The sequence below is a fragment of the Nomascus leucogenys genome, chromosome 17, assembly GCF_006542625.1.
Source record: "Nomascus leucogenys isolate Asia chromosome 17, Asia_NLE_v1, whole genome shotgun sequence".
NCBI lineage: Eukaryota > Metazoa > Chordata > Mammalia > Primates > Hylobatidae > Nomascus > Nomascus leucogenys.
The window spans coordinates 31,779,383-31,800,371 of record NC_044397.1 but is presented as its reverse complement, the minus strand read 5'-3'; the positions used below and the strand labels follow the sequence as shown (position 1 = coordinate 31,800,371).

The 20,989-nt window shown below is 52.9% G+C and overlaps 1 protein-coding gene across 5 annotated transcripts; it reads left to right on the top strand.

The window, feature by feature from the left end:
• Positions 1 to 522: 522 nt before the first annotated feature.
• Positions 523 to 19,358, top strand: C17H7orf26 (chromosome 17 C7orf26 homolog). 5 transcript variants are annotated; one of them, XR_004026445.1, is made up of 7 exons: positions 724 to 966; positions 2,180 to 2,401; positions 4,302 to 4,467; positions 9,433 to 9,960; positions 12,717 to 12,756; positions 18,166 to 18,468; positions 18,589 to 18,679. XR_004026445.1 is itself a non-coding variant. In XM_030796463.1 (7 exons), exons 1-7 carry the CDS (start codon positions 775 to 777, stop codon positions 19,099 to 19,101), a joined length of 1,722 nt encoding a protein of 573 aa, XP_030652323.1. In that variant the 5' UTR covers positions 724 to 774; the 3' UTR covers positions 19,102 to 19,358. The 5 variants fall into 5 exon arrangements, 3 of the variants coding, with proteins under 3 accessions (XP_030652324.1, XP_030652323.1, XP_030652326.1); XR_004026446.1 differs by having other exon boundaries at positions 18,166 to 18,412; positions 18,589 to 18,675; XM_030796463.1 differs by having other exon boundaries at positions 18,166 to 18,226; positions 18,589 to 19,358.
• The last annotated feature ends 1,631 nt before the right edge of the window (positions 19,359 to 20,989 follow it).

Sequence of the window (20,989 nt, the reverse complement as noted above, 5' to 3'; positions counted from 1 at the left end):
GGAGAGATGACTGCCAGAAACGAGGTCTTGGTGCGGAAAGTCTTTGGAGTGGGAGGGCTCTCAGGTGCAGGTGGCAGGTGTTCTGCACCTTGCTAGGCCAAGGAGCCCGCAGTTAGAAAGGCCGGAAAGTGGGAGTCAGGGGCAGGGGGCTTTCCAGCCATCTTCCCCCGTAGCCCCCCAGCTGAGAACAGATGGAAACGTGAAGACGGGTAGCTGGGGCGGCCAGGGAACCCAAGTCCGCTGGCCGAAGCCAAAGCCCGGCACCACCCCCCATCCTTGCTGGTGGAAAGCACTGTGAAATCAACCAGCGGCAGGTCTGAACGCGACGCAGAGCCCGCGAGGGAGTCTGGGCAAGGACGGAGCGGGCCTGCACCGGCGGTTGGGCGGGCTCCGGTGGCGGGGTCCACCTGGGACCGCGGCGCGCCCCTCACCGCTCGCGCCGCCAGGGGGCGCCCTCCGGAGAGCGTGCCTAGGCCGCGGCCTGCGCTTGGCCCCTGCGGGCCGCCGTCTCCGTGCCCGGCCTTCGGCCGCCGTTCGGCTGCGCGGCGGCGGCTCCTGGCGGCGCCGCAGTCGGACCTTCGGGCGCCTGCTGGCCGGCGGCAGCGGCGATGGCCCCCTGAGCAGGCAGGGAGCAGGCGGCGGCAGGCGGGCAAGCGGGCAGGTGCCGCAGCCCAGGCCCGAGTCGCGCCTCTTTGTTTCCACGGGTAGCGGCGCAGCCCGGGGCCCCGGGCGGAAGTGAGACGCTCTCGGCGCGGGGGCCGCGGCGGCCGCACCATGAGCGACATCCGCCACTCGCTGCTGCGCCGCGACGCGCTGAGCGCCGCCAAGGAGGTGCTGTACCACCTGGACATCTACTTCAGCAGCCAGCTGCAGAGTGCGCCGCTGCCCATCGTGGACAAGGGCCCCGTGGAGCTGCTGGAGGAGTTCGTGTTTCAGGTGCCCAAGGAGCGCAGCGCGCAGCCCAAGGTGCGGCCCGAAACGGTCGGGTGCCCGGGCCCCGCAGGCAGGCGGGCGGGCCTTTTCCCCAGCGATGCAGGGTTGTGTCAAGCCGCGGGCGCCCCATGTCCAGGAGTCCCGCGCTCGCGCTCGGCCTCGCTCCTACAGCAGCCCCCAAACCCCTCTCCGGGTCCTGCAGTGTTGCTCAGCTGCCTGTCCAGTCTGCGGGGCGTGTGACAGCCGAGTCTTGGTGTTAAAGGGACAAACTGGCGACTGCCCGCTCCCTAGAGGTCTGTTGGGCTGTTACCGAAAGGCTCATCCTGAGCCCTCCGGGAGGATGTATAATGATCTGTATGGCTTTCTTCTTACATCTTTTTCTTTTCTCTCTCTGCCTTTTTTTTTTTTTTTTTTTTTTTTTTTTTTTGTGAGACAAGGTTTCACTATGTTGCCCAGGCTGGGGTGCAGTGGTGCAATCACAGCTCACTACAAGCTTGAACTCCTGGGCTCAGGTAATCCTCCCGTCTCATCCTTCTGAGTAGCTGGAACTACAGGCATGCACCACCATGCCCAGCTAATTTCTGAATGTTTTGTAGAGATGGGGCCTCCCTGTGTTACCCAGGCTGGTCTCAAACTCCTGGGCTCAAAATTCTCTCTCCTTGGCCTCCAAAGTGTTGGAATTACAGGCGTGAGCCACAACGCCTGGCCTATATGACTTTTTTCTAAGATTAACAGTAAAGATCTCCCTGAGACCTGAGCTTTACGAAGGGCAAAAAGTTCTACGGGAGCTTTACGAAGGGCAAAAAGTTCTACGGGAGCTTTACGAAGGGCGAAAAGTTCTATGGGAAAATACTGTTATTTCCTGTTTTCCTTTTTTTTTTTTTTTGAGACGGAGTCTCACTCTGTCACCAGGCTGGAGTGCAGTGGTGCAATCTCGGCTCGCTGCAACTTCCGCCTCCCGAGTTCGAGCGAGTCTCCTGCCTAAGCCTCCTGAGTAGCTGGGATTACAGCTGCGCGCCACCATGCCCGGCCAATTTTTGTATTTTTAGTAGAGATGGGGTTTCACCATTTGGCCAGGCTGGTCTCGAACTCTTGACCTCGTGATTCACCCGCTTCGCCCTCCCAAAGTGCTGGGATTACAGGCATGAGCCACCGCGCCCAGTCTATTTCCTGTTTTCTTAATGTATGAGTTAATAAGTACGTTACAGCCACATTTCTTAACGCTTTTCCCGGATTTCTTTTGCAGAGACTGAATTCACTTCAGGAGCTTCAACTTCTTGAAATCATGTGCAATTATTTCCAGGAGCAAACCAAGGACTCTGTTCGGCAGATTATTTTTTCATCCCTTTTCAGCCCTCAAGGGAACAAAGCTGATGACAGCCGGATGAGCTTGTTGGGAAAACTGGTCTCCATGGCAGTGGCTGTGTGTCGAATCCCGGTGTTGGAGTGTGCCGCCTCCTGGCTTCAGGTACTGCTCAAGAGAGACCCTCGGCCGGGTGCGGTGGCTCATGCCTGTAATCCCAGCACTTTGGGAAGCTGAGGTGGACAGATCACTTGAGGTCAGGAGTTCAAGACCAGCCTGACCAACATGGCGAAATCATGTCTCTACTAAAAATACAAAATTAGCCTGGCATGGTGTTGCATACCTGTAACCCCAGCTACTCAGGAGGCTGAGGCAGGAGAATCACATGAACCCAGGAGGCAGAGGTTGCAGTGAGCTGAGATGGTGCCATTGCACTCCAGCCTGGGTGACAGAGCAAGACTCCATCTCAAAAAAAAAAGAGTCTCCCCTGAGAGTCTCTGAAGAGGAGTTTGCTGTTTGGAATTCTCATTTAATTAGATTTCTGGAGTGTTTTTTGTTTGTTTGTTTAAATTATTTTTTTAGGCTGTGCTTAGTGGTTCACACCTGTAATCCCAGCACTTTGGGAGGCCGAGGGGGGCAGATCACTTGAGGTCAGGAGTTTGAGACCAGCCTGGCCAACATGGTGAAACCCTGTCTCTGCTGAAAATACAGAAATTAGCCAGGTGTGGTAGCATGCGCCTGTGGTCCCAGCTACTAGGGAGGCTGAAGCAGGAGAATCGTGTGAACATGGGAGGCAGAGGTTGCCGTGAGCCGAGATTGTGTCATTGCACCCCAACCTGGGTGACAGAGTGAGACTCAGTCTCAAAAAAAATTTTTTTTTTTTTAATTAGGGTGTGTTTTTTTCTTTTTTTCTTTTTCTTTTTTTTTTTTTGGACAGGGTTTCAGTCTGTCACCCAGGCTGGAGTGCAGTGGCGCAATCTTAGCTCACTACAACCTTTGCCTCCTGGGCTCAAGTGATCCTCCTACATCAGCCCCCCAAGTAGCTGGGACCACAGGCACACACCACCATGCCTGGCTAATTTTTGTATTTTTTGTAGAGACAGGGTTTCACCATGTTGCCCAAACTGGTCACGAACTCCTGAAGTCAAGCGATCCTCCTGCCTCAGCCTCCCAAAGTGCTGGGATTATAGGCATGAGCCACTGCGCCCGGCCTAAGAATAGGATTTTAAGAGAAATTTAGCAAGTACTGCTGTAAACAAACATTTTCATCCTGTAGCATTTCACAGACTCCTGAATCTCTTCAATGTGATAGCAGCTGTTAATTTTTACCTGTGGCATCTCACCTGGGATCGTGTAGGGTACAGAAGTTGTCATTTCCTAACCTGAAGGCAGAAATGATGTTTCCTAAGTAAACTGTAAAGCAAGAGCTGGCAGATGTTTTATGTAGAGAGCGAGATAGTGAACTATCTTAGGCTTTGCGCGTCCTGTAGTCTCTTTCACAGCTACTCACCTCTGCCCTTCTAGTGCAAGAACAGCTTTAGGCAGTAGGCAAACGAATAAGCACGATCACATCTCAGTGAAATTTTATTAACAAAAATGGGTGGTGGGACAAATTTGGTCTGTGGGGTGGTTTTTTTTTTTTTTTTTTTTTTTTTCTGAGACAAGAGTCTTGCTCTGTTGCCCACGCTGGAGTGCAGTGGCATGATCTTGGTTTACTGCACGCTCTGCCTCCCAGGTGTAAGCGATTCTCCTGCCTCAGCCTTCCAAGTAGCTGGGATTACAGGCATGCCCCACCATTCCCAGTTAATTTTGTATTTTTAGTAGAGAGGAGTTTCACCATGCTGGCCAGGCTGGTCTCGAACTCCTGACCTCAGGTGATCACCCGCCTCGGCCTCTCAAAGTGTTGGGATTATAGATGTGAGCCACAGGCCCCGTTAACATCTTTTTTTTTTTTTTGTCTTGGAAGTGGTTCTGCCAGTCCTGGTGGTGGTCACTTGTGTGCATAGTTGCTGGTCTACTCACTCACGACATCTGTAGTTACGTGGACTGTGTGGCTTCTTTCCAGCGGACGCCCGTGGTTTACTGTGTGAGGTTAGCCAAGGCCCTTGTGGATGACTACTGCTGTTTGGTGCCGGGATCCATTCAGACGCTGAAGCAGATATTCAGTGCCAGCCCAAGATTCTGCTGCCAGTTCATCACCTCCGTTACTGCGCTCTATGATCTGTCGTCAGGTAAACTTTAAACAGATTATTTCTGGGAAAGAAGCTTCAGTCAGTGGCTAGTTTTATTTTCCACTGAATGCCCAGGTGAAGTGTCTAGTGAATGCTTTGGCTGTTTTGTCTCTGAAATGTATATTTTTATTTTTATTATTTTTTGAGATGGAGTCTGTTGCCAAGGCTGGAGTGCAGTGGTGTGATCTCAGCTCACTGTAACCTCCCCCTCCCGGGTTCAAGCAGTTCTCCTGCCTCAGCCTCCCGAGTAGCTAGGACTATAGCAGGCATGCACCACTATTCCCGGCTAATTTTTTTGTGCGTTTTTAGTAGAGATGGGGTTTTACAGTGTTGGCCAGGCCGATCTCAAACCCCTGACCTCAAGTGATCCACCCACCTCGGCCTCCCAAACTGCTGGGATTATAGGCGTGCGCCACCGTTCCCAGCTGAGTTTTTATTTTTTATTTTTTGAGACAGGGTTTCACTCTGTCACCCTGGCTGGAGTGCAGGGGCGTGATCCCAGCTCACTGCAGTCTCTGCCTCCAAGGCTCAAGTGTTTCTCCTGCCTCAGCCTCTCGAGTAGTTGGGACTACAGGTGCTGGCCACCACGCCTGGCTAGTTTTTGTATTTTTTGTAGAGACGGGGTTTCGCCGTGTTGTCCAGGTTGGTCTTGAACTCTGAGCTCAAGCAATTCTCCCTCAGCCTCCTGAGTAGTCGGGACCACAGGTTTGTAACACCATGCCTGGCTAATTTTTTATATTTTTTGTAGAGATGGAGTTTCACCATGTTGCCCAGGGTGGTTTTGAACTCCTGGACTCAAGCAGTCCTCCCACCTCGGCCTCCTAAAGTGTCGGCATTACAGGTGTGAGCCATTGCACCCAGCCTGAAATGTGTGTTTTTAATTTAGGCTAAAAGCTAAAGGTATGGGCCACCTGGACATGTGCAGTTTGCTAAGAGGGAACTATTCTTAGTGATATCCATTTGCCTGAGGTGCAATGGTCCAAGTGGCAGGCAGCCCAGAAAGCAAGGTCTGGTGTCTGTGAGATGTGACCCACTCCCTGGACATATGACTTGATTTTTTATCATCCCCATACTTTCTTTAATTTTTTTAACTTTTTTGGATATAGAATCTTGCTCTGTTGCACAGGCTGCTGGAATACGGTGGTGCGGTCATAGGTCACTGTAGCCTCAAAACTCCTAGGCTCAGTCCAGTATTGGTCTCCCACCAGCCTCCTATTTTTAAGCCTTCTTTTTTTTTTTCTTTTTTTGAGACAGAGTCTCCCTCTGTTGCCCAGGCTAGAGTGTAGTGGCATGATCTTGGCTCACTGCAACCTCCGCCACCTGGGTTTAAACGATTCTTCTGCCTCAGCCTCCTGAGTAGCTGGGACTACAGGCGGGCACCACCACGCCTGGCTAATTTTTGTATTTTTAGTAGGGATGGGGTTTCACCATATTGGCCAGGCTGGTCTCGAACTCCTGACCTCCTGATCCACCCATCTCGGCCTCCCAAAGTGCTGTGATTACAGGCATGAGCCACCGTGCCCAGCCAAGCCTTCTTTTATCTGTCACCCTTTTTTTTTTTTGAGATGGAATCTCAGTCTGTTGTCCAGGCTGGAGTGCAGTGGCATGATCTTGGCTCACCACAACCTCTGCCTCCTGGGTTCAAGAGATTCTTTCCTCAGCCTCCCGAGTAGCTGGGATTATAGGTGTGTGCCACCACACCTGGCTACTTTTTGTATTTTTAGTAGAGATGGGGTTTCACCATGTTGGCCAGGTTGGTCTCGAACTCCTGACCTCAGATGATCCACCCGGCTCGGTCTCCCAAAGTGCTGAGATTACAGGTGTGAGCCACTGTGCCCAGCCACCTTTTCTCTTGTTGTTAGGCTTTGTAGCTCTCTTGAGAAAGTTTGTGTGGAAACATTGTGAACATGCAAGCGCATGCCATATTCGTACGCTAATTTCTTTTTTTCTTGTTGTTTGTTTTTTGAGACGGAGTCTCACTTTGTCACCCAGGCTGGAGTGCAGTGGCACAATCTCGATTCACTGCAAGCTCCGCCTCCCAGGTTCAAGCGATTCTCCTGCCTCAGCCTCCCAAGTAGCTGGGACTACAGGCGCCCGCCACCATGCCCAGCTAATTTTTTGTATTTTTAGTAGAGCCGGGGTTTCACCGTGTTAGCCAGGATAGTCTCGATTTCTTGACCTCGTGATCCACCCACCTTGGCCTCCCAAAAGTGCTGGGATTACAGGCGTGAGCCACCGCGCCAGCCGCATATGCTAATTTCATACTCTCCTTTTCCTAGCAGTTTCCCCGTGGAATGGGAGGCAGGTGTTGGGGAGCAGGGCCACGCTGCTGCAGTGGGATTTCCCCTCTCTCTCCTCCAAAGGCTTCCTAAGAGCTGTTAACAGCTGGGAGCAGTATTCAGGCCTTTCATCTTCCAATAGGAAGGATTTCCCTGAACCCGGCTATGGTAGCATAGTTGCCTTTTTGGCTTTTTTTTTTTGAGATGGAGTCTCACTCTGTCACCTAGGCTGGAGTGCAGTGGTGTGATCTCGGTTCATTGCAACCTCCACTTCCCAGGTTTAAGTGAGTCTCCTGCCTCAGCCTCTTGAGTAGCTGGGGCTGTAGGCATGTGCCACCATGCCTGGCTAATTTTTGTATTTTTCGTGGAGTCAGGGTTTCACCCTGTTGGCCAGGCTGGTCTCGAACTCCTGACTTTAAGTGATCTCCCTGCCTCAGCCTCCCAAAGCGCTGGGATTACAGGCATGAGCCACCGCACCCGACCTACTTTTTAAGTCATTGGTTATTCAGGCCAATGAGTACAGAAACTGGCCTTACCATGGGGAAGGGATGAGTTAGCATGTGGAACAGGAAAGAATATTCAGGGAATGCCACTGACACAGCAGAGCAGATCTGAAACAGTGTTTTTCTCTTAAGCCAGTATGTCTGTTGAGATGTTGGTGATTTCTCAAGTCACTGCCACACAGCAGTGGCCCTGGAAGTCACCATCCGAATGGTGATTGAAACCGCTTTTGGGCACTTCTGGTAACAGGAGAGCATTCTTGGGGAGCCTGTGTCCTCAAAGCACAAAAAGGAAGATACCCACAGAATGATATACCCCCTTTCCTGGATGGTGCTGAGAACGCGGGACTCTAGAGACCCTAACTGGGATCCTAGAGACTGAGGACTCACGAAGTGCACACGCCGACGTGTATCACGAGGGCACACCTGCACAAGCGCGCACACACACACACATTTTCTGCAGGCTGGTAGAGATGCATCAGCTCAGATCTGAGGGGGCAGGGATACACTGGAGAGGTGGGTATGACCTGGCGTTGCCCAGACAGAAACATCTCTGTGGAATCAAGAGGCTGCACACATGGCCGGGCGTGGTGGCTCACTCCTGTAATACCAGCACTTTGGGAGGCCGACGTGGGCGGATCACCTGCAGTCAGGAGTTCGAGACCAGCCTGGCCAACATGGCGAAACCCCGTCTCTACTAAAAATACAAAAATTAGCCAGTGCGGTGGCAGGCGTCTATAGTCCCAGCTACTCGGGATGCTGAGGCAGGAGAATCGCTTGAACCTGTGAGGCAGAGTTTGCAGTGAGCCAAGATCACACCACTGCACTCCAGCCTGGACGAGGAGCAAGACTCCATCTCAAAAAAAAAAAAAAAAGGCACACAGGACAGCACCTGCTCCCCGCTGTAGCCATCGTCTCACCACAGTAGGTGGGCAGGGCGGTTCATACTCCAACAGTTGGCAGGAATCATCTCAGATGGTGGGCACAGCCCCAGAGAGGGGGCTGAGGACCCACTCCCGTGCACACAGCCAGCCTAAGGGTATTGCACACCAAGCCCCACACGCGCAGTATAGCCTCCTGATTAAAAGCCAGGCTGCTGAAGTCAGATCTGGGCCGTACGCTTTTCGTGTGTGTGTTTGTGTTTTTTTTTTTTTTTTTTCCTGAGACAGGATCTCACTCTGTCGCTCAGGCTGTTGTACAGTGGGACAACCACAGCTGACTGCAACCATGACCTCCCAGTATCAAGTGATCCTCCCATCTCAGCCTCCTGAATAGCTGGGAATATAGGTGTGCACCATCACTCCCAGCTAATTTTTAAGAATTTTTGTAGAGACTGGGTCTCACTATGTTTCCAGGGCGGGTTTCGAACTCCTGAACTCAAGTGATCCTCCAGCCTTGGCTTCCCAAAGTGCTGGGATTGCAGGTGTGAGCCTGGGCCACATACTTTTGACGAATCCTGGGGAAATCATTTGACATGACTGTGCCTCAGTTTCCTTGTCCTTTGTATGAGACTGATCGCTGGGGTGGAGGGAGGATTAAACGAGTTCATCTGTGTAAAGAATGGAGACCTGTGCTGGGCTCATAGGAAGCCCAGACTAAGTGTCACCATCTGTTCTCTTCTGGGCCACAGAGCCTGCCAGGTTTCAGGGATCACATCTCTTGAGGGTTGCTTAGATGAGGGTTCCAGGTTTGGGGTTGGGACAATCCTTGGCAGCAGCCAGATGACTGACAGGACTCTGAGCTGCTCCCTGAAGGCCACCATTGCTGTCACTGCCCCACACAGGAGACACTGAGCACTGGGAGGACACGTACTCAGGAGAGAAGGGGTGACGTGTGGCAGTGTGGGATAGAAAAAGCTTGGAATTTTATCCGAATGAACATGCAGCAGGAAATTTTTCCAAAGCATGATGGAGTTCCAGGGAATTGTAGACTCAAGTATTTCTGCAGCCTCTCCCTTGCTCCAGGGTCCTGGGCACTGGGATGTGACAGTGACTGAGATGAGAGTCCCAGTCCCCCTGGAGTGGATGTTCTAGGAAAGGGGACAGAAAATAGCTAAGCCAGGAGGTGTGATCCGGACCATCAGGTGGGCAGTGCCATGGGCTCTGGGGTCAGGCTTCCCTCCCTTCACTTCCCGCCCCTGTCCTCGAGGCCAGGAGCGCTCCTGACCTAATGGTCTTTGTTTGCAGATGACCTCATCCCACCTATGGACTTGCTTGAAATGATTGTCACCTGGATTTTTGAGGACCCAAGGTTGATTCTCATCACTTTTTTAAATACTCCGATTGCGGCCAATCTGCCAATAGGATTCTTAGAGCTCACCCCGCTCGTTGGATTGATCCGCTGGTGCGTGAAGGCCCCCCTGGCTTATAAAAGGAAAAAGAAGCCCCCCTTATCCAATGGCCACGTCAGCAACAAGGTCACAAAGGACCCGGGCGTGGGGATGGACAGAGACTCCCACCTCCTGTACTCAAAACTCCACCTCAGCGTCCTGCAGGTCCTCATGACGCTGCAGCTGCACCTGACCGAGAAGAATTTGTATGGGCGCCTGGGGCTGATCCTCTTCGACCACATGGTCCCGCTGGTAGAGGAGATCAACAGGTTGGCGGATGAACTGAACCCCCTCAACGCCTCCCAGGAGATCGAGCTCTCGCTGGACCGGCTGGCGCAGGCTCTGCAGGTGGCCATGGCCTCAGGAGCTCTGCTGTGCACGAGAGGTGGGTGCCTCCCTGGCCCAGGTCTCCTGGTGCGGTGACACCACCGCCCTGCAGAAGGAAAGAGGGGCTCCTGGACAGACACTGTTTTTGCTTCATTTAGGACTTCTTTTCCTCCTAGCGAACACAGGGGAGGAAGGTGCCCCAGCCGTGCCCCCTGCACTCCGCCCTCCCTGCTCACCCCGTCAGAGTCCTAACATCCCACAGATGGGAGGTCTCAGTGTTGCCCAGGACTGGGGACTCCTCGAGAGCCTAGATAGCTTTCCTTCCGAGGAACCCTTTTTCTTTTTTATTTTATCTTATTTTTATTTATTTATTTATTGCAACGGAGTCTCACACTGTTGTCCAGGCTAGAGTGCAGTGGCTTGGTGCAACCTTCATCTCCTGGATTTAAGCAGTTATCCTGCCTCAGCCTCCTGAATAGCTGGGACTACAGGCATGTGCCAGTGCCACCACGCCTGGCTAATTTTTGTATTTTTAGTAGAGACAGTTGCACTATGTTGGCCAGGATGGTCACCTGGTGGCCACCTCTGCCATCCAAAGTGCTGGGATTACAGGCATGAGCCACCGCGCCGTTTCTTTTTCTGTGTCCTTTTTTATTTTTATTTCTCTTTCTTTATTTTTATGAGACAGGGTCTCTTGCTCTGTTGCCCAAGCTGGAGTGCAGTGGCACGATCGTAGCTCACCACAGTCTCCAACTCCTGAACTCAAGCAATCCTCCCCCCTCAGCCACAGAGTAGCTGGGACTACAAGTGTGTACCATCACACCCACCCAATTTTTTAAAAAGATTTTTGTAGAGTCAGGATCTCACCATCTTGTCCAGGCTGGTTTCAAACTCTTGGGCTCATGTGATCTTCCCGCCTCAGCCTCCCAAAGTGCTAGGATTACTGCTGTGCCTGTCCTTGTCCTTTTTTATTGAGGCATAATTTTTTATTTTTATTTTTGAGATGGAGTCTCACTTCTTTGCCCAGGCTGGAGTGCAGTGGTGCGATCTCGGCTCATTGCAACCTCCACCTCCCGGGTTCTAGTGATTCTACCGCCTCAGCCTCCCAAGTAGCTGGGATTACAGGTATGTGCCAGCACGTCTGGCTAATTTTTGTATTTTTAGTAGAGACGGGGTTTCACCATATTGGCCAAGATGGTTTCAAACTCCTGACCTCAAGTGATCCGCCCGCCTCAGCCTCCCAGAATGCTAGGATTACAGGCGTGAGCCACTGCTCCTGGCCTTGAGGCATAATTTATACACAATAAAATGATGTGGGTTAAGGGCAGGATCTGATGAGTTTTGACTAATGGTTACTCATGCGACTACTTCCCCGTTGATAACACACAACATTCCCACTGCCTGTGGGTTTTTTGATCTTCGTTTCTTTTGAAGATGAGGTCTTACTCTGTCACCCAGGCTAAAGGGCAGTGGCACAATCATAGCTCACTGCAGCCTCGACCTCCTGGGCTCAAGTGATCCTCCCATCTCAGCCCTCCTGAGTAGCTAAGGCGTGTATCACCACACCTGGCTAATTTTTTTTTTTTTTTTTTTTTTTTTTTTTTTGAGACGGAGTCTTGCTCTGTCACCCAGGCTGGAGTTCAGTGGCGTGATCTCACCTCCCTGCAAGCCCCGCCTCCCGAGTTCACGCCATTCTGCCTCAGCCTCCGGAGTAGCTGGGACTACAGGCGCCTGCCACCAAGCCCGGCTAATTTTTTGTATTTTTAGTAGAGATGGGGTTTCACCATGTTAGCCAGGATGGTGTCGATCTCCTTACCTCGTGATCCACCCTCCTCGGCCTCCCAAAGTGCTGGGATTACAGGCGTGAGCCACTGCGCCCAGCCCACACCTGGCTAATTTTTAAATTTTTTTGTAAAAATGAAGTCTCGGTATGTTGCCCAGGCTGGTCTCAAACTCCTGGGCTCAAGCGATCCTCCCACCTTGGCCTCCCAAAGTGCTGACATTACAGGCAGGAGCCACTGTGCCAGCCTCATGGCCTGTTTTGAGGTTCCTTCATTCTCCTGCATTTTAGTGCTTGGACTCTTCCTGGAGAATGATATGGTGCTAATGACATGCTTGGGTTTGCTTTTTAACAACTGACTCACTCAAAAGGTTGCTTGTGGTGCCAGGGGATGGCCATGGGTTTCCCATCTTACTGCTGCTCTCAGATTGCCTTGGGTGCCTGATTGCCCGGGGACAGCCCGGCCTCTGGGCTTTCTCCAGCCACCTGACAAATTGCCAGCAGGGCCGCCTCCTTTCCTAAGTGCCATCTTTTGTTTGCAGATGGGTTTTTTAAAGCAAAAATTGAAGACAAAGAGAACTCAGATTCTATTTTTTTTTTTTTTTTTCTGAGACGCGGTCTCACTCTGTCGCCCAGACTAGAGTGTGGTGCCACAATCTCGGCTCACTGCCACCTCCCACTCCTGGGTTCTAGCAGTTCTCCTGCCTCAGCCTCCCAGGTTGCTGGGATTACAGGCATGTGCCACCACGCCCGGCTAATTTTGTGTTTTTAGTAGAGACGGGGTTTCTCCATGTTGGTCAGGCTGGTCTCGAACTCCCAACCTCAGGTGATCTGCACGTCTCGGCCTCCCAAAGTGCTGGGATTACAGGCGTGAGCCACCGCGCCCGTCTAGAACTCAGTTTCTAAATGACGCTAGGGAAATGTAGTATGAGGCGCTCTTGCTGTCTTGCTAGCATCCTTGCAAAGAACATCAGTGTGTATTTCACCGTGTTATCTCCAGTATGTTCGTTAATCTTATATCTCCTTAATTGCAGATGACCTGAGAACCTTGTGCTCCAGGCTGCCCCATAATAAGTAAGTATCCTCAAGACTCCTAGCTGGGCCAGCTTGCTGGAGCAGGGTGGAGGGAGGCAAGACAGGGCGAATCCCTTTGTCCTGGGTTCTTTGGGGAGAGCCCGGTAAGGACATGAGGATAAGTGGAGCATCAGATAACGCACATGAACAGAACTCAAGTAGAAAGTAAACCTGAAAAATGGTCATCTTGCTGGGAGTCCGTGAAAGAGGCCAGTCCCTGTATCACGGAAAGCTCCCTAGTGAAGGTGCACCTGTTGAGTGGTGGGTATGGTGCAGGGGGCCCTCTGTTGGTGGCACTGTGAACTGCACAGCCCTTTGGGAAGTCTCGCAGAGCCACAGCCCTAGAGCACTGTACGTTTGTTAGGCTAGCTGCCAGCGCTTGGCCATCAGGCGGCACGGACCTGGGTTCTGGGCGTGGCCCTGTCTGGGATTGGCTGTGACACTTGGGAAGTCTCTTGACCTGTCTCTATGCCTCAGCTTACCCCCTTGTAAAATGGGGGTGATACTGTTCCCTGACTCACAGGGTGGTAGTGAGGATGAGACCCAGTGGTGTTTGTGAATTTCTCATCCTACTCCTTGCCACGTGGAGACCTCCACAAACGCAGTCATCAGGTGAAAAGTGGAAACTGGTCAGATTCTGGAGAGAATCCGGGCCTTGCCACTTCCAAAAGTCCATATGTCCTTGGGCAGCTTCCCTGCCTTCTGCCTGAAGTCCTCGTGTGTAAAATCAAGAAAGCCATGGGACCTGCCTCATGTTCCTCTTGCCTACCCCAGCTTCTCACCGTAAGGTTTTTGTGAGGATTAAATGAGTAAAAACAGGCCAGGGCTGGGGCGCGGGGCTCACGCCTGTAATCCCAGCACTTTGGGAAGCTGAGGCAGGTGGATCACCTGAGGTCAGGAGTTCGGGACCAGCCTGGTCAACATGGTGAAACCCCGTCTCTACTTAAAATACAAAAATTAGCCAGGCGTGGTGGTGCGTACCTGTAATCCCGGCTACTCGGGAGGCTGAGGCAGGAGAATCGCTTGAACCCGGAAGGTGGAGGTTGCAGTGAGCTAAGAGTGTGGCACTGCAATCCAGCTTGGGCAACAGAGTAAAACTGTCAAAAATAAAAAATAAAAATAAAAGGGCCAGATGTGGTGGCTCATACCTGTAATCCCAGCACTTTGGGAGAACGAGGCAGGTGGATCACTTGTCAGGAGTTTGAGACCAGCCTGGCCAACGTGGTGAAACCCCATCTCTACTAAAAATACAAAATAAGCCAGGCGTGGTGGCATGCACCTGTAATCACAGCTACTTGGGAGGCTGAGGCTGGAGAACCACTTGAATCTAGGAGGCGGTGTTGCAGTGAGCTGAGGTCGTGCCACTGCACTCCATCCTGGGTGACAGAGCCAGACTCTGTCTCACAAAAACAAAAAGGCTGGGCATGGTGGCTCACAACTGTAATCCCAGCACTTAGGGAGGCCAAGGTGGGTGGATCACCTGAGGTCAGGAGTTTGAGTCCAGCTTGGCCAACATGGTGAAACCCCATCTCTACTAAAAATACAAAAGTTAGCCAGGCATGGTGGCGGGCACCTGTAATCCCAGCTACTTGGGAGGCTGAGGCAGGACAATTGCTTGAACTCAGGAAGCAGAGGTTGCCGTGAGCCAAGACTGCACCATTGCATTCCAGCCTGGGCAATAAGAGCAAAACTCCGTTTCAAAAAAAAAAACTGGCCAAATATGGTGGGTGGCATGCATCTGTAATCCCAGCTATTCGGGCGGCTGAGACAAGGATTGTTTGAGCCCAGGAGTTTGAGGCTGCACTGAGTTGTGATCGTGACTGAACTACCTGGGCAACAGAGCAAGACCCTGTCTCTTAAAAAAAAAAGAAAAAAGTGAAAACACAGAATGCACTTAAACTAGTACTTGGCCTGTAGTGAATATCTAGTAAGTGTCAGCTGCTTTTTTTCTTTTTGAGACAGTCTTGCTTTGTTGCAGAGGCTGGAGTGCAGTGGCACTATCTTGGCTCACTGCAAGCCTCCGTGTCCTGGGCTCAAGCCATCCTCCCACCTCACCCTCCCAAGTAGCTGGAACTACAGGTGTGCACCACCACAGCAGGCTGATTTTTGTATGCACAAAATTGTTTCATACCAATGCAGTTACTAACCAGCAAAGAACTGGAAACAACCTGTCTTACAGCATGGTGATACTTAGTAAATGAGTTGTGATACATCAGGAGGATGGAACATTATGCATCTGCTACAAATAGTAACTGACTGCTGGGGAGGAAATGTTGATAGTGGAAAGCAGAACTCCTGTGCACATGGACAGGGTTTATAGAAATGACAAAGTGAGCTTGGTGGGGTTAGTAATGTTCTTCCTTCGGAGCCCTCACACTGGTCTTTAGCAAGGAGAAGCAGGCTTCCAGGGCAGATGTTGGCCAGCAGTGTGGACAGAGGGGCAGTGAGTGGCTCGGCAGCCCTGGGGGTGCACACAGACTCGGCCTGGCCCACTGGCTCTGTCAGATCCAGCGGCAGAGCACTGCGCAGGGCTCGCAGGCTGAGACAGAAACATGCATAACTTGAGTCCAGGGTTCAGCCGGATGCTGGTCCACAGCCTGCAGAGGAACTGCATCCTTGTGTGGGGTTTGGGGACTCCCATCCATGCCACACTCACTCTGCCAGGTTCTGCAAGGGAGGAGCCCCGGCAGGTGTCTGGATGGGTACAAAGCCTGAGGGGATGGAAGGGAACAGTCTCTGGGATGAGACTGTTCTGCCTGAGGTGTTACAATAGCAGCACAGACAGATCAGAGGGCCACCTCTCCCAGGGGCCCACACTCTTCCTCTCCTCTTTTTCCTTTTCTCTTTGTTTTTTTTGGTTTTGTTTTTTTGAGATACTGTCTCATTGTGTCACCCAGGCTAGAATGCAGTGGTCTGATATCAGCTCACTGCAACCTCCGCGTCCTGGATTCAAGCGATTCTCCTGCCTCAACCTCCTGAGTAGCTGGGACTACAGGTGCCTGCCACCACGCCTAATTTTTGTATTTTTAGTAGAGACAGGGTTTCGTCATGTTGGCCAGGCTGGTCTCGAACTCCTGACCTCAAGTGATCTGCCTGTCTCGGCCTCCCAAAGTGCTGGGATTACAGGCGTGAGCCACTGTGCCTGGCCTCTTTTTCCTTTTTTTTGGTCTGGGTTCTAGAAGTTTCCACAGCATCGAAGGATATTGTTGATATCAGCTGGCACCTTTCCCCTCCTGCAGGAATCCCTTTGTGATAGTTCCCTTCTTTGTCCACCGCTTTTATTTAACATTTTAGTGTTTTTTTCAGGGAATTAAAAAGCAGGATACAAATCCTGTGTATCATCCGAGTCTTATAACTAGGGGTCCACGTTAGAGCCTCCCGGAACTTCTCAGCAGTCCCCTGCTGGTTCTGCTCCGGAGCCTCTGACTCCATCCCTTCCAAGGAGCTGGTGGCCACCTCTGCTGACACAGATTTGGGGAGCCCTGACCTCCCGGGGCAGGCCTGGCACTGCTGTTGGGGAAGGACAGGGGGTCGCCTGGAATACTTCTTACATTTCTTTTCTTTTTTTTTTTTTTTTTTTTTTTTTTGAGACAGAGTCTTACTCTGTCACCCAGGCTGGAGTGCAGTGGTGTGATCTCGGCTCACTGCAACCTCTGCCTCCCAGGTTCAAGCGATTCTCCTGCCTCAGCTTCCCGGATAGCTGTGATTACAGACACCTGCCACCATGCCTAGCTAATTTTTGTATTTTTAGTAGAGACGAGTTTTCACCATGTTGGCCAGGCTGATCTCGAACCACTGACCTCAGGTGATCTGCCTGCCTCAGCATCCAAAAGTGCTGGGATTACAGGTGTGAGCCACCACGCCTGGCCTACCTCTTAGATTTCTGACAGTCTCTGTGTTCATCGTGTTTCCAAATAGACTGGAAACTTCTTGAAGTGCTTTCTGTCTTTGGCAGGGTGTGTACAGGTTCAAATCATCACATGACCGAAATTTGGCCTCTGCAGTACCTCCTCCTTGGGTTCCTTAATCTCTTGCTAAATTCCTTACCCAGGGTTATTTAATAGTAGTAACAGAAAGAAAAGGGGCTCAGAAGAGCTTTGGGCACCGAATGCACCAGCCCTCCACGTACCCTCTGTTTACTGCCTGAGCCCCTCCTGGGGGCCCTGGGCCCAAGCCTTTGTACTGGGGAGCTTGGGGGTTCAGTCTGTGACAGACCAGCCCCTTGATGGAGCACGGGGAAGTAGGCAGAGAGCAGGCAGGGCTGTGGCTGGGAAAACGGGCTGTTGTGGGACCCAGTTAGGACAATATGCAGGGACAGAGCCTTGGCCGAGTGACGGGTTGTGAGTAGAACCCGGCAGGCTGGCCTTTGTGTTAGGAGAGAGCAGTGCAGGCGCTGCAGACACAGGACCCAGCCGGAGCAAGATCCTGGGGCAGGTCAGGAGAGGGGTGGGCAGAGCCCGTCTGTCTGCAGCAGAAGCTTCCGAAGGGGGAAGCAAGGGGAAGGCAGGGTAGGGAGGAGGCCTGGGACCTGAAGCTGGGAAGGGCCCCAAAGCTGGGAAGGGCCCCAGAGGGCCTTTTTTTTTTTTCCTTTGAGACAGGGTCTCACACTGTCTCCCAGGCTGGAGTGCAGTGACACAGTTACGGCTCATGGCTCACTGCAGCCTTGAACTGAACTCAAGCAATCCTCCTGCTTCAGCCTCCTGAGTAGCTGGGACTAAAGATGTGTACCACCACGCCCAGCTAATTTTTAGTTTATTTTCTGTAGAGATAGGGTCTCACTGTATTGTTCTGTCTGGTCTTGAACTCCCGGCCTCAAGCAGTCGGCCTCCAAACGTGCTGGTATTACAGGCGTGAGCCACTAGACCCGGCCAAGAGAGGTTCTGATTGGGGAGAACCCATGGGGAGTTGGTCGTTTCCGGCTGACACAGGGCGGGGCAGGCCTCGCCTCGGCTGGGGGAGCTGGGGGTGATGAGCCAAGCCAGGGAGTTCTGGGGGGTTGGGGGATCATCCTGGGGAGGGCGTGGTTAGAAGGCAAGGGCCGTGAGAAACTCTTTGAGGAGTCTGGGAAGGGACCCGGTGTTGGAAAGCCACGTTGAATTTGCTGAGAGGAGGATTCCAGGAAGTGGGGGCCGTGGTGTGCTGTACCACCAGGACGGGAGGTCCAGGCCTCTGGGGCCCGGAGGCCTTGGTGGGAGCGCGGTGGCGGATGGGGAGACCGTGCGTGCAGCTGTTCTCGGAGCCCCGGTGCTGGGTGCTGGGCGGGGTGGGTGCCCAAGGGGAGAGGGGGTCCTGAAGCTGAGGCTGCGCGGGGCGGGATGGGAGGTGGGTGGGTCCCGGAGGTCTGTAAGGGCTGGGTCCAGGCCTGGGCCGTCCCCGAGGGGGCCGCACCGGACTCATTCTGAATTTCAGGACTCTGAATTTCGGGGTCGTTTGCAAGGCCAGCTTCCTGGGGCTTCTGCTTGGAATTCAGGTAGGGCGCGGTCATTCTCGGCTCTGAGGAGACTGTGGCCAGCTGTTCTGTGTGTCCCAGCGCAGCAGAGAGCCGCAGAGGCTGACGTGGAGGCCACCTGTGTGGGCTGCGCGCCCGGGAGTGCTGCGGCTGGAGCTCCGTGGGCCACAGGCCCCGTGCAGGGCCCGCTCCCACGCATCCTCGCCTGTGAGGTCCTGGCTCTGCCACTGCTGCTCCGCGTCCACCGCCTGGACCCTCGGGTGGTCCGTGCCTGTATCGGTGCCTCTCCTGGGCGGGGTGCGGGGGGACAGGGTCAGCCTGCCGTGCGCACCTGCGGAGTCCCTGGAGCCCGCCCGCGCTGACGCTTCTCCTTGTGTTCGCAGCCTCCTCCAGCTGGTGATCTCGGGTCCCGTGCAGCAGTCACCTCACGCCGCGCTCCCCCCGGGGTTCTACCCCCACATACACACGCCCCCGCTGGGCTACGGGGCCGTCCCGGCCCACCCCGCCGCCCACCCCGCCCTGCCCACGCACCCTGGGCACACCTTCATCTCGGGCGTGACGTTTCCCTTCAGGCCCATCCGCTAGGCTGGCCCGCGTGTGCCTTCTGCGCCCTCGCTGGACGAAGCCTTCCGAGAAGGAAGGGGCGGCTAGACCCCCAGAAGAGAACCTCGGGGAAGGGGCCGGGCAGCCCCTCCCCGCCGGCAGAACCGTCTCGGTGTCACGGAGTCCAGGTGCTTCCCACCCGGTCGCATTCTTTGACGTCCAGATTGGATGGTGAAGGGAAGAGTCCAGCCTCTGCCGAGAGCCTGCTGCGTGCGTTTTCAAAACATGCCGATCCCGGGAGCCTCTCTTCTCTACGCATTTCAGACATACAGCCTGTGTGGCGAGGAGTGTGACGGGAGGAGCCACAGGTGCAAGCCCGTGTGTCTGGCCTCTTTCCTCGTGAAGACGATGTGTCCCCGCCAGAAAAAGTGGGCTCCTTCTGCAGCCCCGTGAGCTGAGCCCAGGCTGCGTAGTGACCACAAGCTTATGTGCAGCACTGCTCAGGGAAGCTGTCAGGAATTCCCCTCACCTCGGAAAGGAACTTCTCAGTTTTATTGGGGGTGTCTAAATTTTCCTTTCATATGTTCAAATAAATTTTTCTAAACAGTCATGTAGACTTTATGGAATGTATTTTTAACAGCTTCATAAATGTTGATTCCAACTGCAGGTATTTTCTTCCCAATCTCTTTTTTTTTTTTTTTTTTTGAAGACAGAGTCTCACTCAATCGCCCAGGGTGGAGTGCAGTGGCATGATCTCGGCTCACTGCGACCTCCGCCTCCCGGGTTTAATCAATTGTGACGCCTCAGCCTCCGAGTAGCTGGGACTACAGGTACATGCCACAACGCCTGGCTAATGTTTTGTATTTTTTAGAGATGGGATCTTGCTAGGTTGCCCAGGCTGGTTTTGAACATTTGAGCTCAAGCGATCCGCCCACCTTGGCCTCTCAAAGTGCTGGGATTACAGGCGTAAGCCACTGCACCTGGCCTCCTTCCCAATCTCTTATGATCGTCGTAGTTTTTAGTCATTTCTTTTGACGGAAACAGCTTGGACACCCATGTCCCCAGCTGAGCCTGGCAGCTGAGGTCAGTGGCATAAAGTGCTCCAGGTCTTTTTTTTTTTTTAAGACAGGGTTTCACTCTGTCGCCCAGGCTGGAGTGCAGTGATGTGATCTCAGCTCACTGCAACCTCCGCCTCCCAGGTTCAAGTGATTCTCCTGCCTCAGCCTCCCAAGTAGCTGGGATTACAGGCGCCCACCACCACGCCTGGCTAATTTTTGTATTTTTAGTAGAGACAGGATTTCACCATGTTGGCCAGGCTGGTCTCGAACTCCTGACCTCAGGTGATCCGCCAGCCTTGACCTCCCAAAGTGTTGGGATTACAGGCGTGAGCCACTGCGCCCAGGCTGCTTCAGGTCTGTTTGCTTTGGGTCACATTTCTTCCCTCAGGTACAAAACACAGCCATTGGGGATCTTTTTCCTACTGAAAAGGGAAGGTGTCTGCTTGGAGTCCTCCCTTAACTGACTTCAGGAGTAAGGAAAGATCAGGAACCATGTCACTGGCTCTCCTAGCCTGAAGTGAGAGATGGAAACAGCAAACATAGAGCATTAAAAGATGGAGCTTACCTTGCAGGGATGAAATTTAACCTCCTGGGGCCAGGTGCAGTGGCTCATGCTTGTAATCCCAGCACTTTGGGAGGCCAAGGTGGGCAGATCGCTTGCGGCCAGGAGTTGGAGACCAGCCTGAGCAACATGATGAAATTCCGTCTCTACTAAAAATACAAAAATTAGCTGGACGTGGTGGTGTGCGCCTGTAAAATCCCAGCTACTCGGGAGGCTAGGGCAGGAGAATCGCTTGAACCCAGGAGGTGGAGGCTGCAGTGAGCCAAGGTTGTGCCACTGTATGCCAGCCTAGGTGACAGTGAAATTCTGTTTCAAAAAAAAGAAAATTGGCTGGGCGTGGTGGCTCATGCCTGTAATCTCAGCACTGTGGAAGGCCGAGGTGGGCAGATCACCTGAGGTCAGGACCAGCCTGGCCAACATGGTGAAACCCCGTCTCTACTGAAAATACAAAAATTAGCCAGGTGTGATGATGTGTACCTGTAATCCCAGCTACTCAGGAGGCTGAGGCAGGAGAATCACTTGAACCCCAATTGCTTGTTGTTTTGACACAGAGTCTCACTCTGTCACCAGGCTGGTATGCAGTAGTGTCATCTTGGCTCGCTGCAACCTCCACCTCCTGGG

Excerpts from the sequence above, each read along its gene's own strand:
- C17H7orf26 (XM_030796463.1), top strand. The coding sequence starts at position 775 with ATGAGCGACATCCGCCACTCGCTGCTGCGCCGCGACGCGCTGAGCGCC. Across the intron at positions 2,402-4,301 it reads GTGCCGCCTCCTGGCTTCAG|CGGACGCCCGTGGTTTACTG; the intron begins GTACTGCTCAAG and ends GCTTCTTTCCAG. Across the intron at positions 12,757-18,165 it reads TCCAGGCTGCCCCATAATAA|GACTCTGAATTTCGGGGTCG; the intron begins GTAAGTATCCTC and ends TCTGAATTTCAG.